At 35.9% G+C, this 22,948-nt stretch overlaps 1 protein-coding gene across 4 annotated transcripts in view; it reads right to left on the bottom strand.

The window, feature by feature from the left end:
* The window catches only part of MCTP1 (multiple C2 and transmembrane domain containing 1), a 488,682-nt gene that overhangs the window by 137,628 nt on the left and 328,106 nt on the right, over window positions 1-22,948 (bottom strand). The window contains exons 10-15 of one of the 4 annotated variants that reach the window (XM_054032852.1): window positions 19,445-19,538; window positions 7,736-7,838; window positions 5,621-5,723; window positions 5,191-5,292; window positions 4,779-4,853; window positions 2,604-2,723 (exon numbers count right to left, since the gene is read on the bottom strand). In XM_054032852.1, coding sequence (XP_053888827.1) covers window positions 2,604-2,723; window positions 4,779-4,853; window positions 5,191-5,292; window positions 5,621-5,723; window positions 7,736-7,838; window positions 19,445-19,538 — 597 coding nt within the window. Of the gene's footprint in view, window positions 1-2,597; window positions 2,724-4,778; window positions 4,854-5,190; window positions 5,293-5,620; window positions 5,724-7,735; window positions 7,839-19,444; window positions 19,539-22,948 lie in introns of those variants that run through there. The other 3 variants (XM_054032853.1, XM_054032854.1, XM_054032855.1) reach the window with 3 other exon arrangements.

Genomic DNA, 22,948 nt, shown 5'->3' with positions numbered 1-22,948 from the left:
CCTTTTTGAAGTTCTTATAGATTTGGTTTAAGTAACAAATGTCTATTTTATGACAGGCAACATTACAAATGCTTTTTGAAACCGAGGGAGAAAAAAGCTTTAAATGCTTCACAAACACCCATAGGGACTTGCTTCTCAGAAAGAGAGACTCCAAAATAGCAGCCATAGCTGATCCCCTCTTCTGCAGGGCAGGACCACAACACATTTAAAGTCACAACACTGAAACTGATACAGCTTCTCAACATCTGTTTCTAAATTCAATCTAATAATGAACCAATTCTCTTCTGTGAAGAAGAAAGAGTCGTGTTGGTGAATAGAAAAGAAAGTATATTACTATATAACCAGAAATATGTTTTTACTGTAATTTACAATAGCTAGTGTTAAAAAGTATATTTATTATGACACTAAAATAAAATAACTGTATTTATCTAGTCTCAGCTGCTTGTTAAGATTTCTTCTGGTCATACAGAATTTGGTTCTGTTAAGATTTAATGGTGACAGCAGTGCTCCATGAGAAAGACTGGCAAGCGAAATAGACTCTAGCAATGACCCACAAAGCAAGATATCACTCCACTTTCCTGTCTTCTACTGATATTAAAAGGGAGTTCCATGTCAAAAGGAGAACTGAACAAATGTGTATGTATTAATCCTAATAGCAATACAACTAGTACAAAATGCTGCAGCACGTCTCCTCTGCAACACAAGCTACTGTGAGCATATCAAACCTGTCCTCCACTCTCTACACTGGCTTTCCATAGAATTGCAAATCAAGTTCAAGGTCTCGGTCCTTATCTTCAAAGCGCTCCATTTCCCGTGCAGAGGGTACCTAACAGACTGTCTAAAGGACCAAGATAGTAGTCAACAACTTCGCTTCTGTGGCACAATGGAACTCTCAACAGTAGGAGTTAAGCTTGTCTGTGCAGGAGACAGGACCTCAGACCAGAGGTGGTCTGAGACTATGTAATGAACAACCCCAGGAACTAAGGATCATCATAAACCTGCTTTTGCTCCAAGTGCAAGGCACATTTATTTGACCTTGACATCTCTAATGTAAACCCATAGCAACAGGCATACTTATTCAATAAATGAATGAATGAATAAAAACAACAAAAACTTTTATCAACACAAGACACTCCATTGCGCACACCTCTCCCTTTGAGGAGAGGATGAGAGAACAATCAACACATGACAGAGGTGGTCATGATACTTAATGCACTACTGGAGAGGGCTCAAGTACTATGACAACAAGTGGGATATAAGAACTTATATTGGATAGGAAAGAGTCTTATGGAGAAATGTGCATTATCCTAATAAAGTTTTATCATTCTGAACTCTGAAACAATGAAGTACTAAAAAGAACATTTAAATTATTTTAGATAGCAGGATAAGCCAAAAACAGCCAAGGAGTTCAAAGTCAGACTGACTATTTGTGCTACAATCACACGTTGGGGCACAGCTGAAGCCCCCTCCACCTCTGGTAGAAGCTGCAACCAAGGAAGAATTCACCTTCCAGGGGTAGTGGTACTGCTGCTGTCCTCTGCCAGGGAAAAACTTTAAATTTTAGCCATCATATGAAAGGAGCCCTGCTAGCAGATGCTCCCTGGAAGATACATTAATTCAGTGCAGCTCCAAGATGCCACAAGCAGCTCTTCCCACTTTGTGAGTTGCAACATATGGTTCCAAGCCCCTCAAAAAAGTGTGTGCACATGCGACTATTGCTACAGCTGGTCTTCTCACCAGCAGAACCCGATCAGTGAATCTGGCCACCTATTGGCAGCTCATGTACTGTAAAATGAAAACAAACAAAAAAGGCACATAAATTGTGTCCCCTTAGTAAATGTTGAGTTTTAACTTTGTATTTTCCAGTTTTGACAAGCATGAGTAAGTTTCATGGGATCACTAGATGCAGAACTGTGGCCAGAATTTGGTATCTGGTGATTTTTAAAAACTGCAATTTAAGTGGCTGATTACATTTTATCTAAATAGATGCTATTGATGTTTAGGGATGCTCCCTTTTTAAAAAAACAATTTTAAAAGTATAATTTTTTGTTAAAAAATGAAGGAGTTGATCCCATTGGTAATGTATATTTCATATTGCTGAGGTGTACTAAAAATTCTTATGAAAGCTTTGCCACCTCACTGTTTTGATCCATTTTCATTTCAAAGTACCAAAATCATTAAAAACAATTTATAGACTAATTGTGCCATATTCAGCAAATTGAACAAACTGAAGTCAATGCGGCTATTTGTGAGGGTAAGATGACTAGGGTCCGGTCCACAGTTTACAAAATTGTGTTTTTGTTATATCAAACTAGTTTTATTTAGATAAGTGCAAATTTAAGTATAAACTATGTAAGCTTTTCCTTCTTTGTACATATGCAATTTTAAAATTGTTTTTGAAATGTAAATGTAAAAAAATGTTCCATGACTGAGACACCTGGGTACAGCAAGTCCAATTTCAGCCAGAATACATACAGCCATTCTGAGGACTGGATTTTAGCATGGCAACTTTGACATTAACTTTAACTGTAGCTACACAAACACACAACTATGATTAACAAAGGTAATTAATAAGTATATGAAGTGTTACAGGATGATCATACCACAAAAGCAGCCAGACTCCTTTGGGGCGAATCCCAGTCAAAGCAACTGTTAACATAGTAGGCAGCATTTATGAGCACCATGACACAACGCTTCATGCGGATAAAGTTCCTTAATAGCAGCTGTGGGAAAGATGAAAATATATTCAGAAAAAACAAGACTTCAAACTATCAAGAGAGCTTGCAACATCTTCAAGCTCATTCTCATTAAAGCAAGTTAGTAAAGTTGAAAGAATATGTCAAGTTGTTTAGTTTATGGATCTAGAATAATATCAGTATTTACTGAAGAATGGGAAGGGGAAGCAAATCGGGACAGTTATACAGGTCAGTTCATCACCTGTTGAACTTAATTCTAATGTTTATAATTTTGAATGACATACAAATGTCTGTGTTTTTCCCAGGCATTTCAGATATTGTGTTTAAAAAATATAATAAACAAGAACATGAAACTTCATTTGCAAAAATTCAAGCATTATTTGGTCAATGAAATTTGGGAGTTCTATTAAATATGTTGACAAAATTTTTCAAAATTGGGTACCTAAAATTAGGTTTTGCAGTCTATATTTAGACACCCAAGTAAGTGGCATGATTTTTCAAAAGTGGAGCATCCAGTAGCTCCCAATGAGTTCAATGTTTTGACAATCTTGGCCTTGGTTTTAAAATTTGTGTTGTGGGCCATTGTGCACAAACTGCAAAATTATAACTCTAATCAAACAGATCACCTATATTCAGTGCTTCCAATTTTTTCTCCTTTGCTTTAGAATATCTTGCTATAGTTGCTTTTGCAGTCATCATGTATTTTATAGCATTTATCACTGTAATCTTAACCATAAGAAGTCTTATTCTTATCTGCACAAAACTGAATCATAAGGAGATACAGGTTTCAATTCAGGGAGAAAACTCTTTAAATTACCTAAAATGATAATGAGACCTAATTTATAAGAGAGCTGAATGTAGTAATGAATCATTTAATTTAAGTTTAGGATTAACACATTAAATTCATCTGTGAAAGTAAAATCCCACTGTTCATCAGGAAATTTAGACATTTTGAAATGCTACTGTATCTACCATTAATTCAAGATCTCCCTTTGTAATTTTTGAATAGTCCTTTTCTTTTATATGATGTATTATATTATAAGCAAATATCCTAAAACTAAAAGAGGGCATTTAAAGTTTATTGCCAACTGCAAGCAAGTACAATAACCATCATTTTCTGTTATGAAAGTGGGGAGAACAGCGTATCTTGAATAAAAGGCCTTCTTGTTTGTTTGCTGTAATAATGGGGAAAAAATGCAGCTCTAGAAACTGCTTTCCTTACAATAGTGAAGAAAGACAGTATTTTGCCCTTTACAATCGCTTCAGTGAAATACAATGGACAATGCATATATAATTCATGTGGCAGATATTGCAAATCATATTAATGTTTATGAAGGCTCATTAGTACTTGAATAGACTAGGATCTGACAAAATAAAATTGTTTAAAACGTTCCCCTTTCCCACTACAAAAACCCTCTACTCCTCACAGCCCAACCAAATACCCGGTTCCCCATAACTAAAATACAGTACTGTGGAAAGTAAAATATATATATATATCTATATATATATAAATATAATTTAGGACAAAAACATAAGATGTGCCTTTAAAATAATTATTAACAGAAAATATTGTAACCCTATGAGGCAAAAATATTTGAAAAGGAAAAGGGGACACAGTTTTTCCAATCTGATGGCCCTGAAAATTTATAGATTATTTGATTTTGGTAGTCTCATTTGAGATTCTAATAGAACACAACATTTCAAACCTAGCTAAGAGAATGTTAATACACTTCTTATCCCCAAACAAAATGGAGTTCTTTCAGATCAAGATTAATGGCATAAATTTATGCTAGATTTAGCTTACATCCACCTGTGCTTATAACCCGATATGTGTGGACACACTGATGATTTCAATTGTGTTCTCATGCACACATTTCACAGAAATCAAATTGCAATTTACAATGAACTGATATAATAATTATATATTTGTTTTTCTCTCTTCTTGAATCTCATAATTTAGTTTTGTAAACAGATAATGGAAATGTTATTCTTTTCCCCCACTGAAGTTTGACATGAGGTGTCTAGAAGCTTACACCTGATATTAAGTCTTTGCAAAAGGATTAGTCTTTTCTTACGCTTTACCTGTTTAGACAGTCTGTTTTCCTCTTCAATGTACTTCTGTTCTTTGGGCATTAATGTTCGTATGCTGGCTTTCACCTATACATCAAAATATGTGTCAATGTTATGGGCTTACTTAATACTCACTATACAGACTTCAATTTGCAATAATTACTAAGTTTCAAAGCCATAGCTGCCAAGCCCATAAAATATAAATGTATACCCAGGCACAAGTTTCTGTTTCTTACATTAGCAGCAGCAGCAGCACAGTAACAAAAAGAGTGGGTGTGCCAGCCAGTGGCAGAAGAGTATTCTGTAGTATACATCAAGGTTTAGAGAAAATGAGGAATGACAGAAATTCTCTACAAATCAGGAACAAAAGCTTTCATGAAACTGAACTCTTTAGCAGTACAAAAAAGCCAAAGTTAAGACTTACAGCATTAAAAATCACATCTATTTCAAGATAGATGACCCCCTTTGTTGGCCCTGTCAGCTGCTTGTTTTTCAAGACGTAGGCTTTCTGTTCACCATTTTGAATCTGCGGGAAAAGGACATGACAGCCGTCTGTCTCGCGGTCTCCACTGAATACACTTCCTCAGTAACCTTTGACCCCCAGCTGCTGAAACTGACAGAGAACCCAAAACAACTGTGGCAATTCTGACAAGTACCTGTTCATTACCAGGACCAAGTCTGTCAGGAAAAATTAACTATCATGGGATTCAACATGGCCGTGAATTGAGTATGTTAAAAATTTTAGTGTTCTTATTACAGACCTTGGTTGAGAAATGACAGACAGAGCTGAGATTTTTTATGTTTTCCTTGAGCAAAAGAAATACAGAGCAATATGTCAGGTGAATGAAACTTACAGACAGCAACGGTATAGCAACTTTGCCCAGAAAGTCAGCACTCCGATCTCTATCTTCGTCATAAACTGTCACTTCAAGAACTGAGTGGATATCTTTAATATTGCTATTCAGGAAAAAATACACATAGAGGAGGGGGCGGGAGGGGGAGATAAATGTCACCGATATTAATGGTTACCAAGGACAAAAACATAATAAAGTTAGCAAAAAGCAAGTAATACGTATATTTTTAAAAAGTATCCAGAGAACAAAACTTAGGTAAATGAAAAGCTCCTGAATGCAGGAAAACCACCGTTTTGGTCACTTCATAGATAGCATGGCAGTTCTGTTATTTGCATGACCTTACGCCATTAGACATGATTCTTCAAATCTTCTACCTGGTCTGTGCACTGCAAGAGTTACAATGAAAGCAGTGCTGAGTAGCACTAAGGGATTTACAGATGCAGACAGCAGATCTGATAGCCATAAAAGACTATCCTTAAAATATTACTGTCCTTGAGATAATTTCAAATGGCAACCTCTTTGATAGCTGTAGCTCTCTCAATGAAAATAAATAATAATGAACTAGCTGAGCAGATCTTTGGGCTCAGAATGAGCCCTCTACTTCCAAAATTCCAGTTTAATCCAAACTATGCAATAGCCACACTAAAAAGAAATTTGGGAAGATGTATACAAAGCATATAACATCATTCAGCATTTTATAGTATTTCAGCTACTAGATATTAAATAGTCCATTACCATGCATAGCAGATGGCACTGTATGTTGTAAAATCTTATGCGAGTTATTCAGATTTTTGTTTTGGAAAAAGAAACAAAAGTTGTTTGTTCTTTGATCAAATTGCTTACCCAGAAAACATGAATTAAAGGAAAATAATTCAACTTGGGTAAAACACACACACACACACACGCACACACAGGAAATTTCTTTTTAAAGGCAAAATCAATCAGCAAATTTGGGACTATCCCAAACAATTGATACAATTATACATATTACAGAAGATCCTGTGAAGATCCTCCTTGATGATTTTATGAGTTTTTCGATTTGATTTCTGACCAGTCTTTTGTCCTTTACAAAAACATCTGATTCCTCATTCAGAGAACACAGTCAGGTAGTGGAGGTTGATTAGTTACTGACTCTCTTAGCATTAATTAAAAGAATTAATGAAGAATTTAGCACATTTTTACAGATCTATAAATGAGAACTTGTGAGGAAGCTACTGAGAAGTACAATTGTGGGATTTTTCTTTTGTTCAGTGTTCATTACTGAGGCCCTGTCACAGAGGAAGGGGAGCAGTGATCTATAGATCCTGTAGCATAGGTTATAAAGAGATGACTGACATATTTTAAGAACAATGGGGAAATTAAATTAGAGGTTGTTTTGGGATCAAGAGCAATACTTAATATTCTCATTTATGCCAAACACACAAAAAGCTAAAGTTTCTAGTGGGCGTTAGAGTGGATTGTTTGTGGATTTCAGTTTTCTGATCCGTTTTCTCCTCATTGGTGCCGTGCTGCACTCAGGGAGAAACAAAGTATTAAAAAAAGAAAGAAACAAGGTGACACTTCATTCTTGGAAGAAAAATTCTACTTTGAATTTGTCAAAACTTTTTATTGTTTTCAAAACCATAGAGAAATAAAAACAATGTGCACCACTTCCTCCACAAAATGAATGTTTCAGATACTGCATTTTATCCAATAGCAGCACTGCATGAGTATAATATAGAATACTATTGTGACACTTGTCATTTGTCATTTGACAAAATGAGAGGAAAAAGAAGTGTGTTTTACATTTCTTCACACCGTTAATTAATGTTTTAGAATTACATTTTATAAAGTTCATAAGCATCAACCTATTTCCTCATTTCCAAACTCTAGGCCCTAGTCCTGTGACATCAACTGTCACTAAAACTAGTGGGAATTTAGAACGCATAACACTTCACCCTTAGCATCTCATAGGAATGGGACTTATTTTCTCACCGTCAAAGTGATTTAATCTTCATTTTTTTAAAAACATTTTTTGATATCCTCAACTGAATTCCTTTTCAATGAATTATTTGGTTTAAAAAATAACCGTCTTCCTAGTTTAGCAGTAGATAGCTCTGATTTTAAAAAACTTACAATGTGAAGACTTTGTTCCATTCAGGGTTGAGATTCTTGTAGACTGTATGTGTCAGCAGTCTGTCATTGTTCAACTCAACTACACAAAATGGGTCACTTTTACCTAGAGAGAGAGAGAGAACACATGGAACAAAATCCATGAATATTCTGCACCTAAAACTCACAGAACCACCTCTCAACTTGGGTAAAAAAAAAAGCAGTAAATGTAAAGATAAATTCATATGTACTGCTTTTCTGATCACAAACTGCATGATCATTCAAGGTGCTGAGCACAACCAGAAGGCTTCGAAGAGTCTCAGCACCCTGCATGATCAACCGTATAGTTAGCTGTACTGATCAGATAATTATATCATCCTGACACACAGGAAATTAAGAAAGAGGCATAACATGAAGCAAATTATTCAGCTGATACTTCAAGTTAGATATTTTCCCTCAAATAATAATAAAAACTCAAACTAATTCATGGGGGGGGGGAGGGGAAGAGAGAGTGTGTCCAGCTCTACGTCTATTTTTATTTCCATAATGATTACTTGAAGAAGACAATCACTTCACTTTGTTGCATCATTTTTCCCCTCCCATCTGATTAATTAATAAAATGAGGTAGCATTTGCTCAACAAGAACATTACACATAAATTCCAACATAGCCAAATTCTATGCTTATTTATATGCATGAGCATCCTATTTAAGTCAATATGTTTAACACAAGGTGCACATGTGTACAGAAGTTGCATGTAGGACTGTAAATCATTATTAAGGGTACCAATACATTAGTGCCAAGCTCCAAAATAACTCATACTCCTATAAGTTGAGAGAACTATGTCTCCCTCATGCAAATTAACATCAACAACTAAACCGTGTATTACAGAGTGGCTCATCCTTGTCTCTGGTCTGTCCATAGAGAGCAAAGTGTTTGAAAGTTATTGAGTGTTGGCATTAGCTCTTTACAATCAAATCTAGCATACTAAGCAACTATATTTCACAATGTCTTCAATATTCCTGTAATGCGATGTCATGTATTATAAGAACACATAAATTCAATGGCTCAATGGCGCTACATTAATGATATTAGTAAGGCATGTAATTTGTTCATACCTTTTACAAATGACAATGAAATCAATATTTAGACAAAGCTCTCCAGAGGTCTTCCAAACTGCAATATTGATTCAGATTACAACAGAGGTTAATGTGGATATTATTAACTTTAATGATAAAGAATAATTGTTTTAAATACAATGTGAATTACAGTCACAGTGGACATTTACATTCTATAAAAGGTTGAATATTACTGAATCTTCTAAACTTGAAAAGAGAGACGGATACAATCTTGCATCTCAGAATGTTTACCTGTCACATACCAACTCTAAAAGGAAATTAGAGACTGATTTCTCACATTTCTTAGGGTTTCTATGTTTCAATATTTCAAAAGAAAAGAGATGGTCACAATTACAAAACAGAACAAATGTACTAGCTGACCAGAGTAAACTGTTATTGTATCATCTCCTTTGTTCACTTATATTTGCATATGATTGTAGAACATGATTTGTGTGAATTCATTGTACACAGAAAGAGGAATATGGTTAAAAGTTTACTTTCACTGCAGTGTTTAAATACCCTTTTCTATAAATAAAGACAAAGTATCTGATACAATAAAATAATTACGAAAATGAAATTATGACAACACTTTTTAATTACTGAATACTTTGATATATCACTTCTTTCCTTAACTCTCTTCTTAATAAGTTATATTAATACCAGTCCAGTCAAGAAGGCCAAATAATAAGTGACATGAATCATGGTGGACATTTGATCTCATGGTGGACATTTGATCACATGCTCCTGCTCCTCTAGACTGAATCTAATTTCTCCATCATTATTGGAAAGAAAACAACCCCTCTACATGCATAAGTTCAACTTTTTTCAATTCGCCTGAAACAAATGAAGGAATAACGTTGACCTAGCTTTAGGACATAAGGGAATATCATGACACTTTACATGAGGTATCCCATATACTCTTTACTACCCCAACAGAAATTTTGTCACCATTGCCATCTCCATCAAGGAATAGCATCTTACTCGAAAAGGAGGGAAGGGATCTCACATGGGAAGACAAAGACTAATCAATCTTTGTCCATGAGCATATTTTTCCATATACTAAAGCCCTCATATCTGAGTTAAGCAGCTGTATGACAAAGCACCTTGTCACAAGCTGAACTGGCCTTTTAAGGGGCTTTGGGCTACATCTGTGCCAGTGTTAGCTTGCCCCAGGTAGAAGAAATAAGTGACAAAAGATCAAGTGGCTAAGAGTAGGCCTGTGGTGAGAAGAGGAGCAGCTTGTAGTTCAGTGAGGGAGGGGTAGGAGTGGGGTTGGGGGCTCAAAGGGAGAGGGACTCCAAGGACAGGAGACCTGGGAATTGATTCTTTATAAAGAGACAGAGAGCAGCCAGGAGGGCTGGGAATACAGGAAGAGACAGCAGGAAGATGACAAGGCAGTTTTGGACTGTAGAGGGCAAATAGCCTCATTGTTCCAACCCTGATAACCCACAGTAGAGGGTGGACATGGACTCCCTATATGCTGCCATTTGGTGAGGGGGAGCAGCGATCCCTGGAAACAAAGTGTGGATGGAAGGACTGACTAAAGCCCAACAGAGGTAGAAGCTGAGCTCAGAAGAAGGGCAGCACTGGAAGATTTGTGTTTGTTTTGAGCTACAGGGCTAGATCACTGCGGCCACCTGATGACACTGGGAATCAGGAATTCTAGGAACTAGTGAATGACAAATTGAAGAAAAACTGAGGGAGAGGCAGGATCTGACACTAGGTTCAGAGGGGCCTTGCTACTCTCCTCCATATTAGCATTTCTCCTGGAAGCATCCAAAATTGAAACTCATACATCATCTTCCATTGTGTGGTCTCTAGAGGTATAGGCACAGCAAACCTTACTCCGAATTGGAAATCAACGTCTCATCTTGAATAAGTGGACATCATCCACAAAGACAAATCCAGAGAAATCTTACACTTCATCTCACTGGTTCTGGACACTGACAAAATAACTATATGCTATAGTCCCTTTCCCAAAAAGCTAGCATTTCCCATGTGTCTATTTAAGTATTTAGCACAAAGGGACTGGACCAACTTAAGACCTCTAGGCTGCCCAAAATATTAATAAGTAACAGTGACTATATCAGGAGGAAGGGGCACTTAGAAGTCTAGGCTCGTATACTCCACTCAGCACCATCATAATAAAATTAATTTAAAAAAACCAAGAACTTGACTTGCTTCTACGATTACTTTTGTGACATTCCAACTTCCGTTTGAACCCAGGATGCTTCCCCTTTTTACTTCCACTTTTGCAACAGTTTCATGCCTCCCTTTCCAAATGAATCTCCTTGGATAATTTACAATCCCCTTGTTCTACTGTCTCCCCTGAATCAGACCATAAAAAGAGAAAACTCCTAACCCTGTTCCAAATCAGATTTTTCCAGAGGTATTTTTAATAATTCCTGCTAACACATTTTTCCTCCTCTGATTCTGTAGTATGAAGGTAGGAGAGCCTACCCGACACATTAACTCATCTTGTTTCCTTCCTGGACATCATCTATTTTTTCTATCTTGTCTTCAAAACACAGGCACATTAATCGGTGGCTCCTTCATGGCATCTAAATGCCTTACATAAAGCAACATCAAATTAACGTTAGCTGCAGTGATAGAACTCTCAACTGCCTCAGCCCCTTGTTCTCCTAAGCGAGTCACGTGGCCATGGCCCTAACCTATCCCTTCCACCAAAGCTCCAAACCTGTTGTAGGGTGCAGAAGCCAGAGGAAACTTCTTTTATTCCTAGCACCTCTTCTTCCAAGTGAAAATTTTTTATTTCAGGGCAAATTTCGTTTTATTTCAGGTAATTCTTCAAGCAATGTAGTTGCATTTTTGTACTCTCCTTCCAACCATGCCAAGTCACTAAGGCACTGCACAGATAATTAAGATATAATAAGAATAAACTAAAAGAATTACACTATTGGGTTTAGTGTGCAGGTGCTGAAGGTTGTTGATGGTCTGTGACATACAGAAGGACCAATTAGAAGATCGGGTGTTCCCTTCTGCCCTTAAACTCTATGATGCTAAAAAGCCAAACATGGGCAATCATTTTTCAAGACATGCTTACCCATATTAATGTCTTTTCATCTACTCATTTTAAATATTAGCAAGAAATAGCCACCATACCATTCAGTAAACTTTGCCTCCCATATGGTATCTGAATGAACAATGAGACCACTGGTGACACTTTTCCAAAGTCTCTAATCTCATCCCCCTTTTTATCCTCTCATTATATTACGGCCTAATTCAAAATCAATTGAAGTCAATTGCAGTCTTTTTCTCACTGACTTCAGTGGGCTTTGGAAAAGGTCCATAATGCTCCCACTGAATCTTATAAGACAACTTGGGATCTACTAACCTACCTATTTTGACTACCTCAAATCCTTCTTTAAAATGCACTTTTCCCACAAAACTGTCCAATAATAATCCCCCCAAAAGAAGAAAAAGGTACATAATAGAAAATTATATTTTAAAGAATCACACAATTTTAGATTTCATCTCAATTTTCTCATCTGGTGCACTGCACTTTTGGCCTTTTCTGTTTAACTTCATGGCGCAATGATGAAAAAGGCATTTGAGAGGATGGAATGGATTTAGCTACTGTATTTCAGTGCTCTTGATTCCCCTTTTCTTTAGTCCCAACCACTTTAACAATGCAAAGTTATAAATGGGAGTTTTCCCTGATTAAAGGCCATCGAATTTGGCCCTTGATTTAAATTTCTCACTGGCTATATTTTACATAGGTTAAATGCAAAAACATTTTCATTATAAAGTGGTATTAATTATAAGCAACATGAAAATATTAATGTACAGAATGCTCTCCTGCATAATATTTTTGGGGTACATAGGTTAGACATTTTAAAAAGTGAGACTTCAAATGTGTATGACTAGCATTTGCAGATACTTTCATCCAATATTCATACTACAGGAAATAAGATGACTTCCAACTAGGATCAGGTAGAATGTTTACTTTATAGAATTATGTGCATCATGTTTTTTGTATTTCTTTTTTTCATACCTTCTCTTAAAAATCCAATATTAATAACTGTTAGAGAGAGCAGAGCATAACAGACTTAAAGGACAGATGGTCTCTCCAAAAGGGTAATTTGTATGTTCTTAATTAGAGCTGCCATTGATCTATTCTCTCCCTAGAACTGCTAACCTTCACAGAGCTAGATTCATTTCAGCAGACACAAGAAGTGTGCAATGTACCTCTATATGCCCCAAAAAGCCCACTGTGTCCAGTGAAGATTCACTTGCAGCACCCCCACCAGCTCCACTAAGCTACACAGATGGCTACAGTGAGGATGCACTGAATCAACATGTGGTCCTGTCCATGCCTCTTTCCAAGAACATGGTTACATTGTTCCTTTGGCATTTTGTTTTTAAACTAATAAGGACCATATACCAGCATAAATCAGGAATGAATGTAGCCTAGAACCTAAATTTGTGTGGGCTCCAATAGACCATAAAGCTATCGTATTTATATTACTCAAGCAAATTCTAGTATAGAGTTTGCTAGATTGTAATTAGGCTAGAACTTGAATATCAATTCTGTTCCCAAGATAAACATAATCTGAATTATTTTTTGCACTGTTCATGTTATACTCTCAGTCATTCCCTTCCCACCCCCTCCTGGTCCTGAGCAAACCTTTCCTTTGAGACCTGCAACAGTGATGACTTTATTTTGAAGACTTAGAAATGTCAGAAGTCCTTTCAATTCCACTTATCAAAAATAAGTTCATAGGCCTTCTCCTCAGAAGGATATTTACATAAATGTAATTCAGTTGCTAGAACTGAACGTTTGTCATTTATTGTTTGAAAATATCACAAATCATGATGCAATTGCCCATGGCTGGCCATTGCGATCTATGAAACCCATTGCCAAAATCTGTTCATTTTTGGAAAAACTGCAAGACAGTTCATGACTGTGGAGGTCAGTGCCATTGAGGCAGCCTCTAATGTCACAAAGGTTGCTGCAAGCTCCCTACCAGCCACCTGCCTGCAACTGAGCAGCTAGTATGACCTCTGGCACAAGGAACTATAGCTCAACAGCATGTTTATGGTCTGTGCTATACCAGATGTCAGACTAGATAATCATAATGGTCCCTTCTGGGCTTAAAATGTGTGAAGCTAAATCTATGAGAGGCTGCCTTATCTAATGGATTAAGCACAGGACCAAGACCAAGAGACTCCTGCATTCTAATGGCAGCTTTGACACTGAGTCAGTCTGTGGCCTTAGTCGAGTCACTTAACCTTTCTTAGTTTTCCATCTATAAAACAGAAATGATTACCTCACATTGACATTGTTATTGATTAATTATGTGTTTGAGTGTCATGAATATTCAGGATATCTGACAAAGACATTCAGTTCAACAACCACTTTTAAACAAATGTTGCAGAATATTTGCATAAAGCAAATTTCAGGTTAGTAATCATAAATATTTGCACCAAAAACCTGATTCTGAGAGCTCTGCTCATCCAATTAAGGAACAGAAAATAAACATCTTACATAGTTTTGTTACTTGGTTTTTCCTTTAATAATTTAAAAATAAAAAGACCATTAATTAAAAGTGCAGACTAAAGCCTTTGAGTACATAAAATATTAGTGTCCGTTTGAGTTTGTATTTACCTTATAATATTGTCTATTTTGCATGATTGGTAGTTACTTTCATAAAAACTGATTTAAAAATTTATATAGACACTGGATATGCTGCTACTAGATTGTGCAAATTATATTTGGAGCCATGATCTCAAAGGGTTACTAAATTTGCTCCAGCAATTTTTTTGTGTAGAGCCTTCCATATCTGTATTCAGAATGACCATTTGTGCACATAAATTTGACATCTGATTTGCAAAATTTTGCAAAGATTTCAGGAATAAATTCAAATGATGTTTTTTTAAAAAAACATGGCCTTAAAAATTTACAGTTAAAAAAAAGACTATCTGCACTCCACATTCTTGAAATTTTATCATCTTGATTCTGATCCTACTTTCAATTAAATCAATCAAAATTTTAACATTGAATTTACTGGGAACAGGATTGAGTGTCTTATAGAAAACTTTGAAAAAATATTAAAAATGGTTCACTCAAACTGCGTTTTCTTTCTGTTCTCTGAAGAAGCTCAGTGCTATCTATGACAGTAAATCCAACTATTGTAAAGACTTTAATAAAATATACCTTTTATACCAAGCTCTATCTTGAAATCTCAGAACCTAAAACAATCAACTGATAATGAGGTCAGAAATACAAGTAAATTTACTTCTAATGAAGTCTGGAGACACAGTAATCAAAGTGTTAAAAATTCATTTCATGCATATCTCATTTGCCTCTTAGCTGATATTTATCACATAATACTGTGAGAAAGTAGAGGTCTAAGATGCTCCAGATAAATGGCTCAATTAATTGTACAGAGGTAGCCCTCTTTGAGCTGAACCAGAGCTGTGAGCTCTTTATTAAAAGCACTATTCTGTAGCCCATAACCTTGTTCCTTGACTCCTCTCTAGTTTCCAATTTAAACAAGTCCCCATGCGGCCTGCTCTAAAGGGCTTTGTCTCCCTGTCATTGTTAAGAGAGCTGAGGCATCCTGGAAGTGTGAAATCAGACCTCATGAGCTGAACGGTTCCCCAGGGAACGCTGGACTGAGCAGAAGGTCAAAGTCATGGGCTGGACCATCTGAAAGCGTCTGATCACCAGTCTGTGTCACAGCAAGTGGGGTGGGGGGAGCTAGGAGACTGGAATTGAACACATCTTAATTAAAGCCCACAGACAGCAAAACAAACTGTTTTCTAGGCAGGCTGTCAAATGGAGCTTAGATTTAGCACTACTAATGAAGCTGAGTTGCTAACTCTTATTTCTTAAGATAATAAGAGTCTCAGAGAAGTTGATAAAAATGGGGGCATATCTTTTTCCTCTGTTTTCTTCCTTAAATAATCTGCCATCGATAATAAGGCAGCTTTTTTCAAAAGAAAAGCACGAACATGTCTACCTTAATAAAGGAGTAGCAAACACCATCTTATTAAACCAGTACGTTTTTCACTCCAGAGGGCTAAGCCTTCTATATATGTAACCTTGTTGCAGAAAGGAGAAACCATTTACGTGACTATTGCTTTAACTGATATTGTATTTCATTTTAAAAAGTGCCTACTGCTTTCTGAAATATATTTGGGTTAGGTACACATAAAATATATTAATTTGAGAGATCAACTTACATGATGATTCCATTACGCATTACCTTTCAGTATATTGCCAGTATATACCTTCATTTAAAAGGGCTTAATTGTATATATCACAAATGGCTTGCTTCTCCAAGGAGACTTTGATCCTTTCTGGGGAATCACAAGCTAGCTGAAGGTAAAATGGCGGAAAGGGATGAGAACTTTTTCTTTTTTTGTTGAGGACTTGGGGTAGAAAAATCAATCGCAACCCTGCAATAACCCACCCCCAAGCGCTGAATAAGTAATGTTCAGTAGGGGATTTAAATGAAAATGTCTAAGGCAGAAAAGAAAAACCAAACAGAGTGTTTTGTTCTATTCCATTTGGTCAAATTAGAATTCCAAAAATCTATTTTGTAATATTTTTCAGGTGAATGCCCTTTGCTCCACCACATTTCCCAACTTAATAAAAGTTGACATGGGTGAAGGCCCTAATATTTTTGGCCTCAGGCAGGAATTCCATGACCACATTTGAGATACACTGCTCTGTATTTTTGTCCGGTGCAAGGAAAGTATATTCTTACAGTAGGTCAGTTCCTTTAGAGACCAATCCTACAACATGCTCAGCACTCTCCATTCCCATTGAAATCAAGCTGGGGTGCTGAGCACTCAACACCTCAGAGGATTATGCCCTTTTCATGTGTTCCTATAAATGGGTTCACCAAATAGTACTTTTCAATACGTCTCAAGCCTAGTTATAGCACACTTAACAGTGACCAATTTTCAAAACTGTAGTACCCAGTTTCTCAGGCTGTGAAAGCCTGCCCACAACTTGACTGAAATTTCAATCCACTCTCGTGTCTTGTTCAATGCATGTGTATGTGTGGGAGTTGTAAACGGAGGCCTTAACCACCCAGTTAATCTCTTTTTTTAATCTGTATTAACTTTAATGATTTGAAGTGCACTGTCCAACACTAGGCTATTGAGCCTAAAGAAAAAACTACCCTCTACTATCAACAGTTTATTAGGGGCTTAACTGAAGTGACCTACTATAGTAGTATTCAGCTGAACAAGGCTATGGGCTTTTTGTGGAAAGGAAAAGAATTGAGGGTTTCATTAAAAAGTAATTTGTGCTTTTTACTCCCTCATTCAATGGGACTCTCAATTGCTCTTTATTCACACAGAGTTAATACAGTATTACAGTGCTTCTCAATGAATGTATAGTAACAAAAGAAAAATTTTACATTTTGAAAGGAAAAAATTCTTTCTTACTGTAGTAAGATTGATGACTACTTAAAAGATTACAGAAATCTTTCCCACTCTGTGCTTATGCTTAATGATGGAATATTATGATTTTTTTAACTATTCAGCCTAAACTAATGAATTTTGACTTATTACTTTATATTAAAAAATGCCTGAAAGTGAAATGGGATATTTTCAGCCTACAGAAAGGGAGCAAATCAAACAGGTACTGTACAGGAGTTTCTGTGTGTTGCTGCTTAGACTCAGGAGAAAAATCCATAAGATTAAATCAGAAAAAAAGGATGTATTATTATTATTTGTATTATTATAGATAAAAATGAAGATTAGCATCCTGATCCATATTCATATGAGCAATTCTTAATCACACATGTAGCGTTCTTGATGTCAGCTGGTCTATTCATATCAGTAAGGATTACTCACTTAAGTAAGAGTTGGAGGATGAGGTCCTAAATGCTATTTACAAGACACTTTACTGGAGGTGTACGTGGGATGAACATACGATGAATAATTAAAGACCAAACAATCAGCAAATAAATCATCAGTTATTTCTAAACATACATTATTCAAATTCAAAATTTAATCTGAAGGTAGATCAGACACATCATTCTAAAGGTCATTACACAAAACAGGTGTAAATTACAGCATTTCTTAATAAACCTTTTGGTTGCCTTTCAAACTGATGGCATTTTTTTCCCCAAAAGGTGCAATAATTTGTACAAAATTTGAAATACATAGCTCTTTACAAACACCTATATTATATAAATAATTGTTCTGGCTATTCCTGGTGGACAAAATATTTAGGACACATAGGAATGGGGAGGATATCAAATATTCCTTCCACTTGCTAACCGACAGTCATTCTGAATGTACAGAGTCTGAAAATAGTTTTGGTGGTTATGCACATCTCTAACTGAATCAAATGTATTTCCAAAAACTTCTGCAACTGGCACAAATGACATGTTGATCAGGAAAAATCCAAGACTGAACAAGGTCAGAGACTGAATTATCCCATTCCCCCGAATAACTTAATCTCCCTCTCTGTTCAGACCACATTGGATTATAAGGTCAAAGCAGAGTGAGGAACCTTTAGAAGTGTTTCTCCAATCTCTGCCCAAGAAAGAATCTGTTATTTTATGTTCCACCAACTGGATGACCTGTTTCAGCAATAAAATTTTTGTCCTGTTAGATCATCTAAGATAACAAACTATTGATATTCATGTTAATTTACACAGAACTATTAGGAAAGGAATTTTCTACCATATATCTATATTTATACCTGTGAAAGAATTTGTACTTCAAGTTCCCAAGTGGCAGCTAAGCCAACTAGGTTAATGTAGTCAGCATATTCATGAATTCTTACAGCTGCAATGGCTACTCTCTGAAAGAGGACAATTTCATCTTGTTCCATTCAGCATGTGCAGTGTGTAGGTGGGTGTACTTTTAAGAGATAACATATTTCTGAAGAAAAATGGTTACTATGACTGCAATGATTATTCTTAAATAATTTCCAAAAAGCAGAAGGCAAAATTATCCAATCAGCTAATTTTTAGTACAAGGACAAAACAAGAAGATTTAAAAACAGAATGATTTGAAAAACGTATTTTCTTCTGACTATTTTGGAAGTGGTTATTCAAGGTCCAGTCTTTTACCTATAATGGGTCATTTACATTTGTAGTGCTGATTGCAGGACACTATTTCTTTGGAAGATTTTTTTTTTATTATTTTAAACCACATACAGTGTGGCAAGCTCTTTAGCAAGTACCAAAAGATTATTTTGTTGACAGCTTTAGAGAAATATTTGAGTCTATCATATTTTGAACTGTTTTGATTCTGAGAATTTTGTATATTTGTATCCGTTAAAGAATAAAGTCCTGCACTTGTAGCTCATGAAATGTCTTTGCAGGACCTCTGATGGAGAAAAAGGTGTATTTCTCCTTTCCCATAGATACTCTATATAGGATTCTATTCACTGGTATTACAATGGCTCATAGGCCAGAATGTAAAAAGTTTTGGTTTTTTTGTCTGGGGATTTTTTGGGAATAGAAGATGGGATTATTTGCAAACTGAGCAATGAAATTCTGACACACTTATCTTCCGTAAACTTCACACCTTGTGGAAACTGATCGATTTTTAAAAAATGACCAAATCCAAGACTCTTTAATTATACTATCTACTATCACAGAAACTGAATCAGTCCTTGCCTGTGACATCAGCTGCCATTAATGCTTCTGCTCTGATGACCTTCACCTGTAGAAATCCTACATCCTTCAAGTTGTGAAACATCCTCATTGTGCTCTAAACAATAATAATAAAAAGTTATTACGGGCTGTGTGGAGAGGAAAGAGGTTAATGATTTTCCCTCCCCGATCCAAAATTCATTAAATACAATGCTATGTTTCAAATGATTGCCTTCTTAATTTTTAATTTCAATAGGAACTTACTGTTATCAGTCTCTGTTTCAATACATTCTATTACCCAATCATTATAAGATAAACATGGAAGAGCAGGTCAGGATAAAATATATTAATAAGAAATTAATGCTACCATATTACTATCCTAATAGTAGATATTTGAGCTATTAACGACAAAGTTTTAAATTTTTATATCCCATTTAGCATAACAAAATATAAAAAAATAAAAATGATCCAATATACAATAGTTCCTCTTGCACATGAGAATCATACTTATGTTTTCCTTGTTATAGCTTGCGCAAGACAATTTCATGTGTGATTAAGGGCCAATTTTTTTTCCCCTTGAGGAATATATGCAACTACCACTGTGCTTAACAGGAGTGACACATGCAAAGAGAGAACAAGAGACTGAAAGATGGCTCTCAGTACATTACAAGGAACTCTCATAATAAATCTCTTTTCCCCCACCCCCAAGGTTTATGTATAATTTAGACACATTTTATAAAAGGAAGGGAAAAAAAACTGGAATAGAGTATTAGCTTTTATTCATGATAAGCAATCTTTTTGGAATTCTCTGTTAGACAACTATTTAGAAACAGTATTTTGTTGTGTTTTTAAATAACAAAGTAACAGCATGGTATTACAGTAACTGAGTGCAATAGGCAAGAAACATTTTTTATAAAGCCTGAATGCAGTTGCCAGTTTCACAGATGCAGTTTTAACCCCACAGTTAATTGAGAGGACCACTGCTAGCATTTATATGTTATACATCTAAATCAGGATCTCCAAAACTGGGAAACTAAAATTAGGCTTCCAAGTCCAGATTTAGACACCTAGGGATGTGGTTTGATTTTCAGAAGTGTTTGAAAATCTTGGCTGTAAAGGTTATCATTTGTGTACAAAGTCACTCATCAACACAACACTTGGAGCCATTTTTTTTTTAAGGCCCAACAGTTTTATGCCTATGGCCTTATTCTATTATTGTGACACAGATAAAGAATTTGAAACCTCTTACTTATGTCTGAATATTTATAACAATGTTTTGGTTTGTAGGTCATGCAAGCATCAACAGAGACACTGAGTCAAGGATTTTGAATTCTATTACATGGGTAAAACTGACTATTATGGAAAATTAGAGTTTGATGTGAGTAAACTAACATTGCTATTCTACATGTTAAAGGAGCAGTTTGAATATAATCTTAAATGTTATGCTGCTTGAAAAGTATATTATATTTATGCATAGCAAACTTAGCCATTAAAATGTTAGGAGTATAAAATGCATCCTTGTCTTTTATTAATAAGAAAATTTTGACAGTCAAATCATACTCTGACATTAATTTTATAAGTCCCATCTGACTGTTTATTGTTTACAGTGAAGGTTTGACCTTGGTATACTGAGCTGAGGAAATGCAGTTATGTGTAATCTCATATGCTTTACTTTTTTCATATATGAAGAGTGTTTTTCTCAAGGATTATGTTTTAATCTTTTTAAACATTTGTTTATCTTCAGAAATCTGTTTAAAATAGACAGATGACAAACTTTAATCAAAATATACTTCACCCTCTATTTATGTGCTTGCAAATTGAGGGTGGTGGAGGTGGAATTACAGATAGTGATGTTATAATTCAAATGTTTGTTGGCACAGTCTGTCATTTATTACAATAATGATCAAGTTTTGGAAGCTTCTTATCAGGGCTGGTACCATAACACAAATTATTTCCCTCTTCTAATTCAGTGTGGAAAGGGAAGAGATTTACAAAAAGGTTTCTGCACCATCTTTTTTTGAAGCTACTTAACCCAAGTTTCATGGCGGCTAAAACAAACAAAAAATAATAAACCTTCCCAAACCCCCCAAAACACATACAACATTGGTAAGCTCATTCTGCAAAGAGGCAACATTGCTATATTTCACACTCAATACCTGATACCCATCTTCAGACTCTGCAGAATAATTATTGTTTGAAATTTTAGTTTCAGCAAGTCAGCTGATTTAGAGTCATTTATTGCATATCCCGACAGACTGGGCCCCTGACATATGGTACAATATTATTGTAGGGACGCTATGAAATATGAATTATTTTAATACATTACTTTAAATATGTAACTTTAAGTAATGGTTTACCAAAAGATATTCTATCTTCTTATTTATGATTATTGTTGAAGGCCTCAAAACCTGGATGGTTTCTGAAGCCTGAAATTTCCATAGCAGAGGAATCTATGATTTGCTGTGAATCCTTTCAGCCCTCAATAGATGGGAAAAGATTGAAATGCTCTGGAGATGAGTCCTCTTTATTTTTTTAATGAAAGGCTGTATAATATATTTTCTGTATGGCTGCAGCAGCTGTCAGCGAGAGCATCTCAGTTCAGCTCTATTATGGGAGAAGCAATACCCCATCCTATGGCATCGAGATACACTGAGGGGCCAGTACTGATTGACAGCTTGTCACCGTGACGTCTTATTCCATCTCTGTTATGGAGAAAATTAATGTCACACCACCAGCCTTATGACTCGCTGTCATCTTAGAACCGCTCACCTTTTATCAATGCTCTAAATAACATTTCAAGCCCATCGTCTCGCGGTGGACAATCCGGTCAAGGGACATTAAATCGGATGACTGTGAAATGTCATAATAAAAATGGAATGCTAACAACTTCTTCTCTAAACTAGCTCCTCTGGTTTTTAAACTGTGACAAGGGGGACCAGAGGTTCAGCACACCCGTTCTGAAAAGGTCATACAATCTCTCTTGGTCTGTACCCATTACTGCGCTCCTCCCCCAAACCCAAAAGGAATTAATCTTCTCAGACAATTGTGGTAAAATAACGGTTCAAACAGTAATGTCTGTTTAATTTGTAGGGCTCTGATGTTCAGCTACAAATGGTTAAATGACAGTAATAGAGTCATTTTCCAAGGCTACTTGATCTGATGCCAGGGTCAGCTCATGGACTGCTTTTGACCACAAGAATGGGTGCAAAATACATTTCAGATGGCAACTAGATTCTTTTAGAAAGCAAAAAATAAAAAACCCTAAAATAAAGACACCAAATCATATAGCGCATCTCACTAATTGCATCGTACAGGTTTCTTACATCTCTGTCCTTTAAGGCAGACACAAACACTGAAGATAAGCAGACAGCTAAGGAAAGAAAATTTGAATTCTGTAAATACTGTATTGTAAGTCTTTGTCCTCTATTTCTGCTGCTATTTATGGGTCACTTTAGTGAACAAAGTATTGCAATTTCTCAGCAGGCATTCCAATGTTAAAATCTGGAACACATGTAATTGTAAACCTTA

The sequence above is a fragment of the Malaclemys terrapin genome, chromosome 6 (genome assembly GCF_027887155.1).
Source record: "Malaclemys terrapin pileata isolate rMalTer1 chromosome 6, rMalTer1.hap1, whole genome shotgun sequence".
NCBI classification, from domain to species: domain Eukaryota; kingdom Metazoa; phylum Chordata; order Testudines; family Emydidae; genus Malaclemys; species Malaclemys terrapin.
Note: the sequence above shows the minus strand (reverse complement) of the source record. Positions and strands in the feature narration are given on the sequence as shown.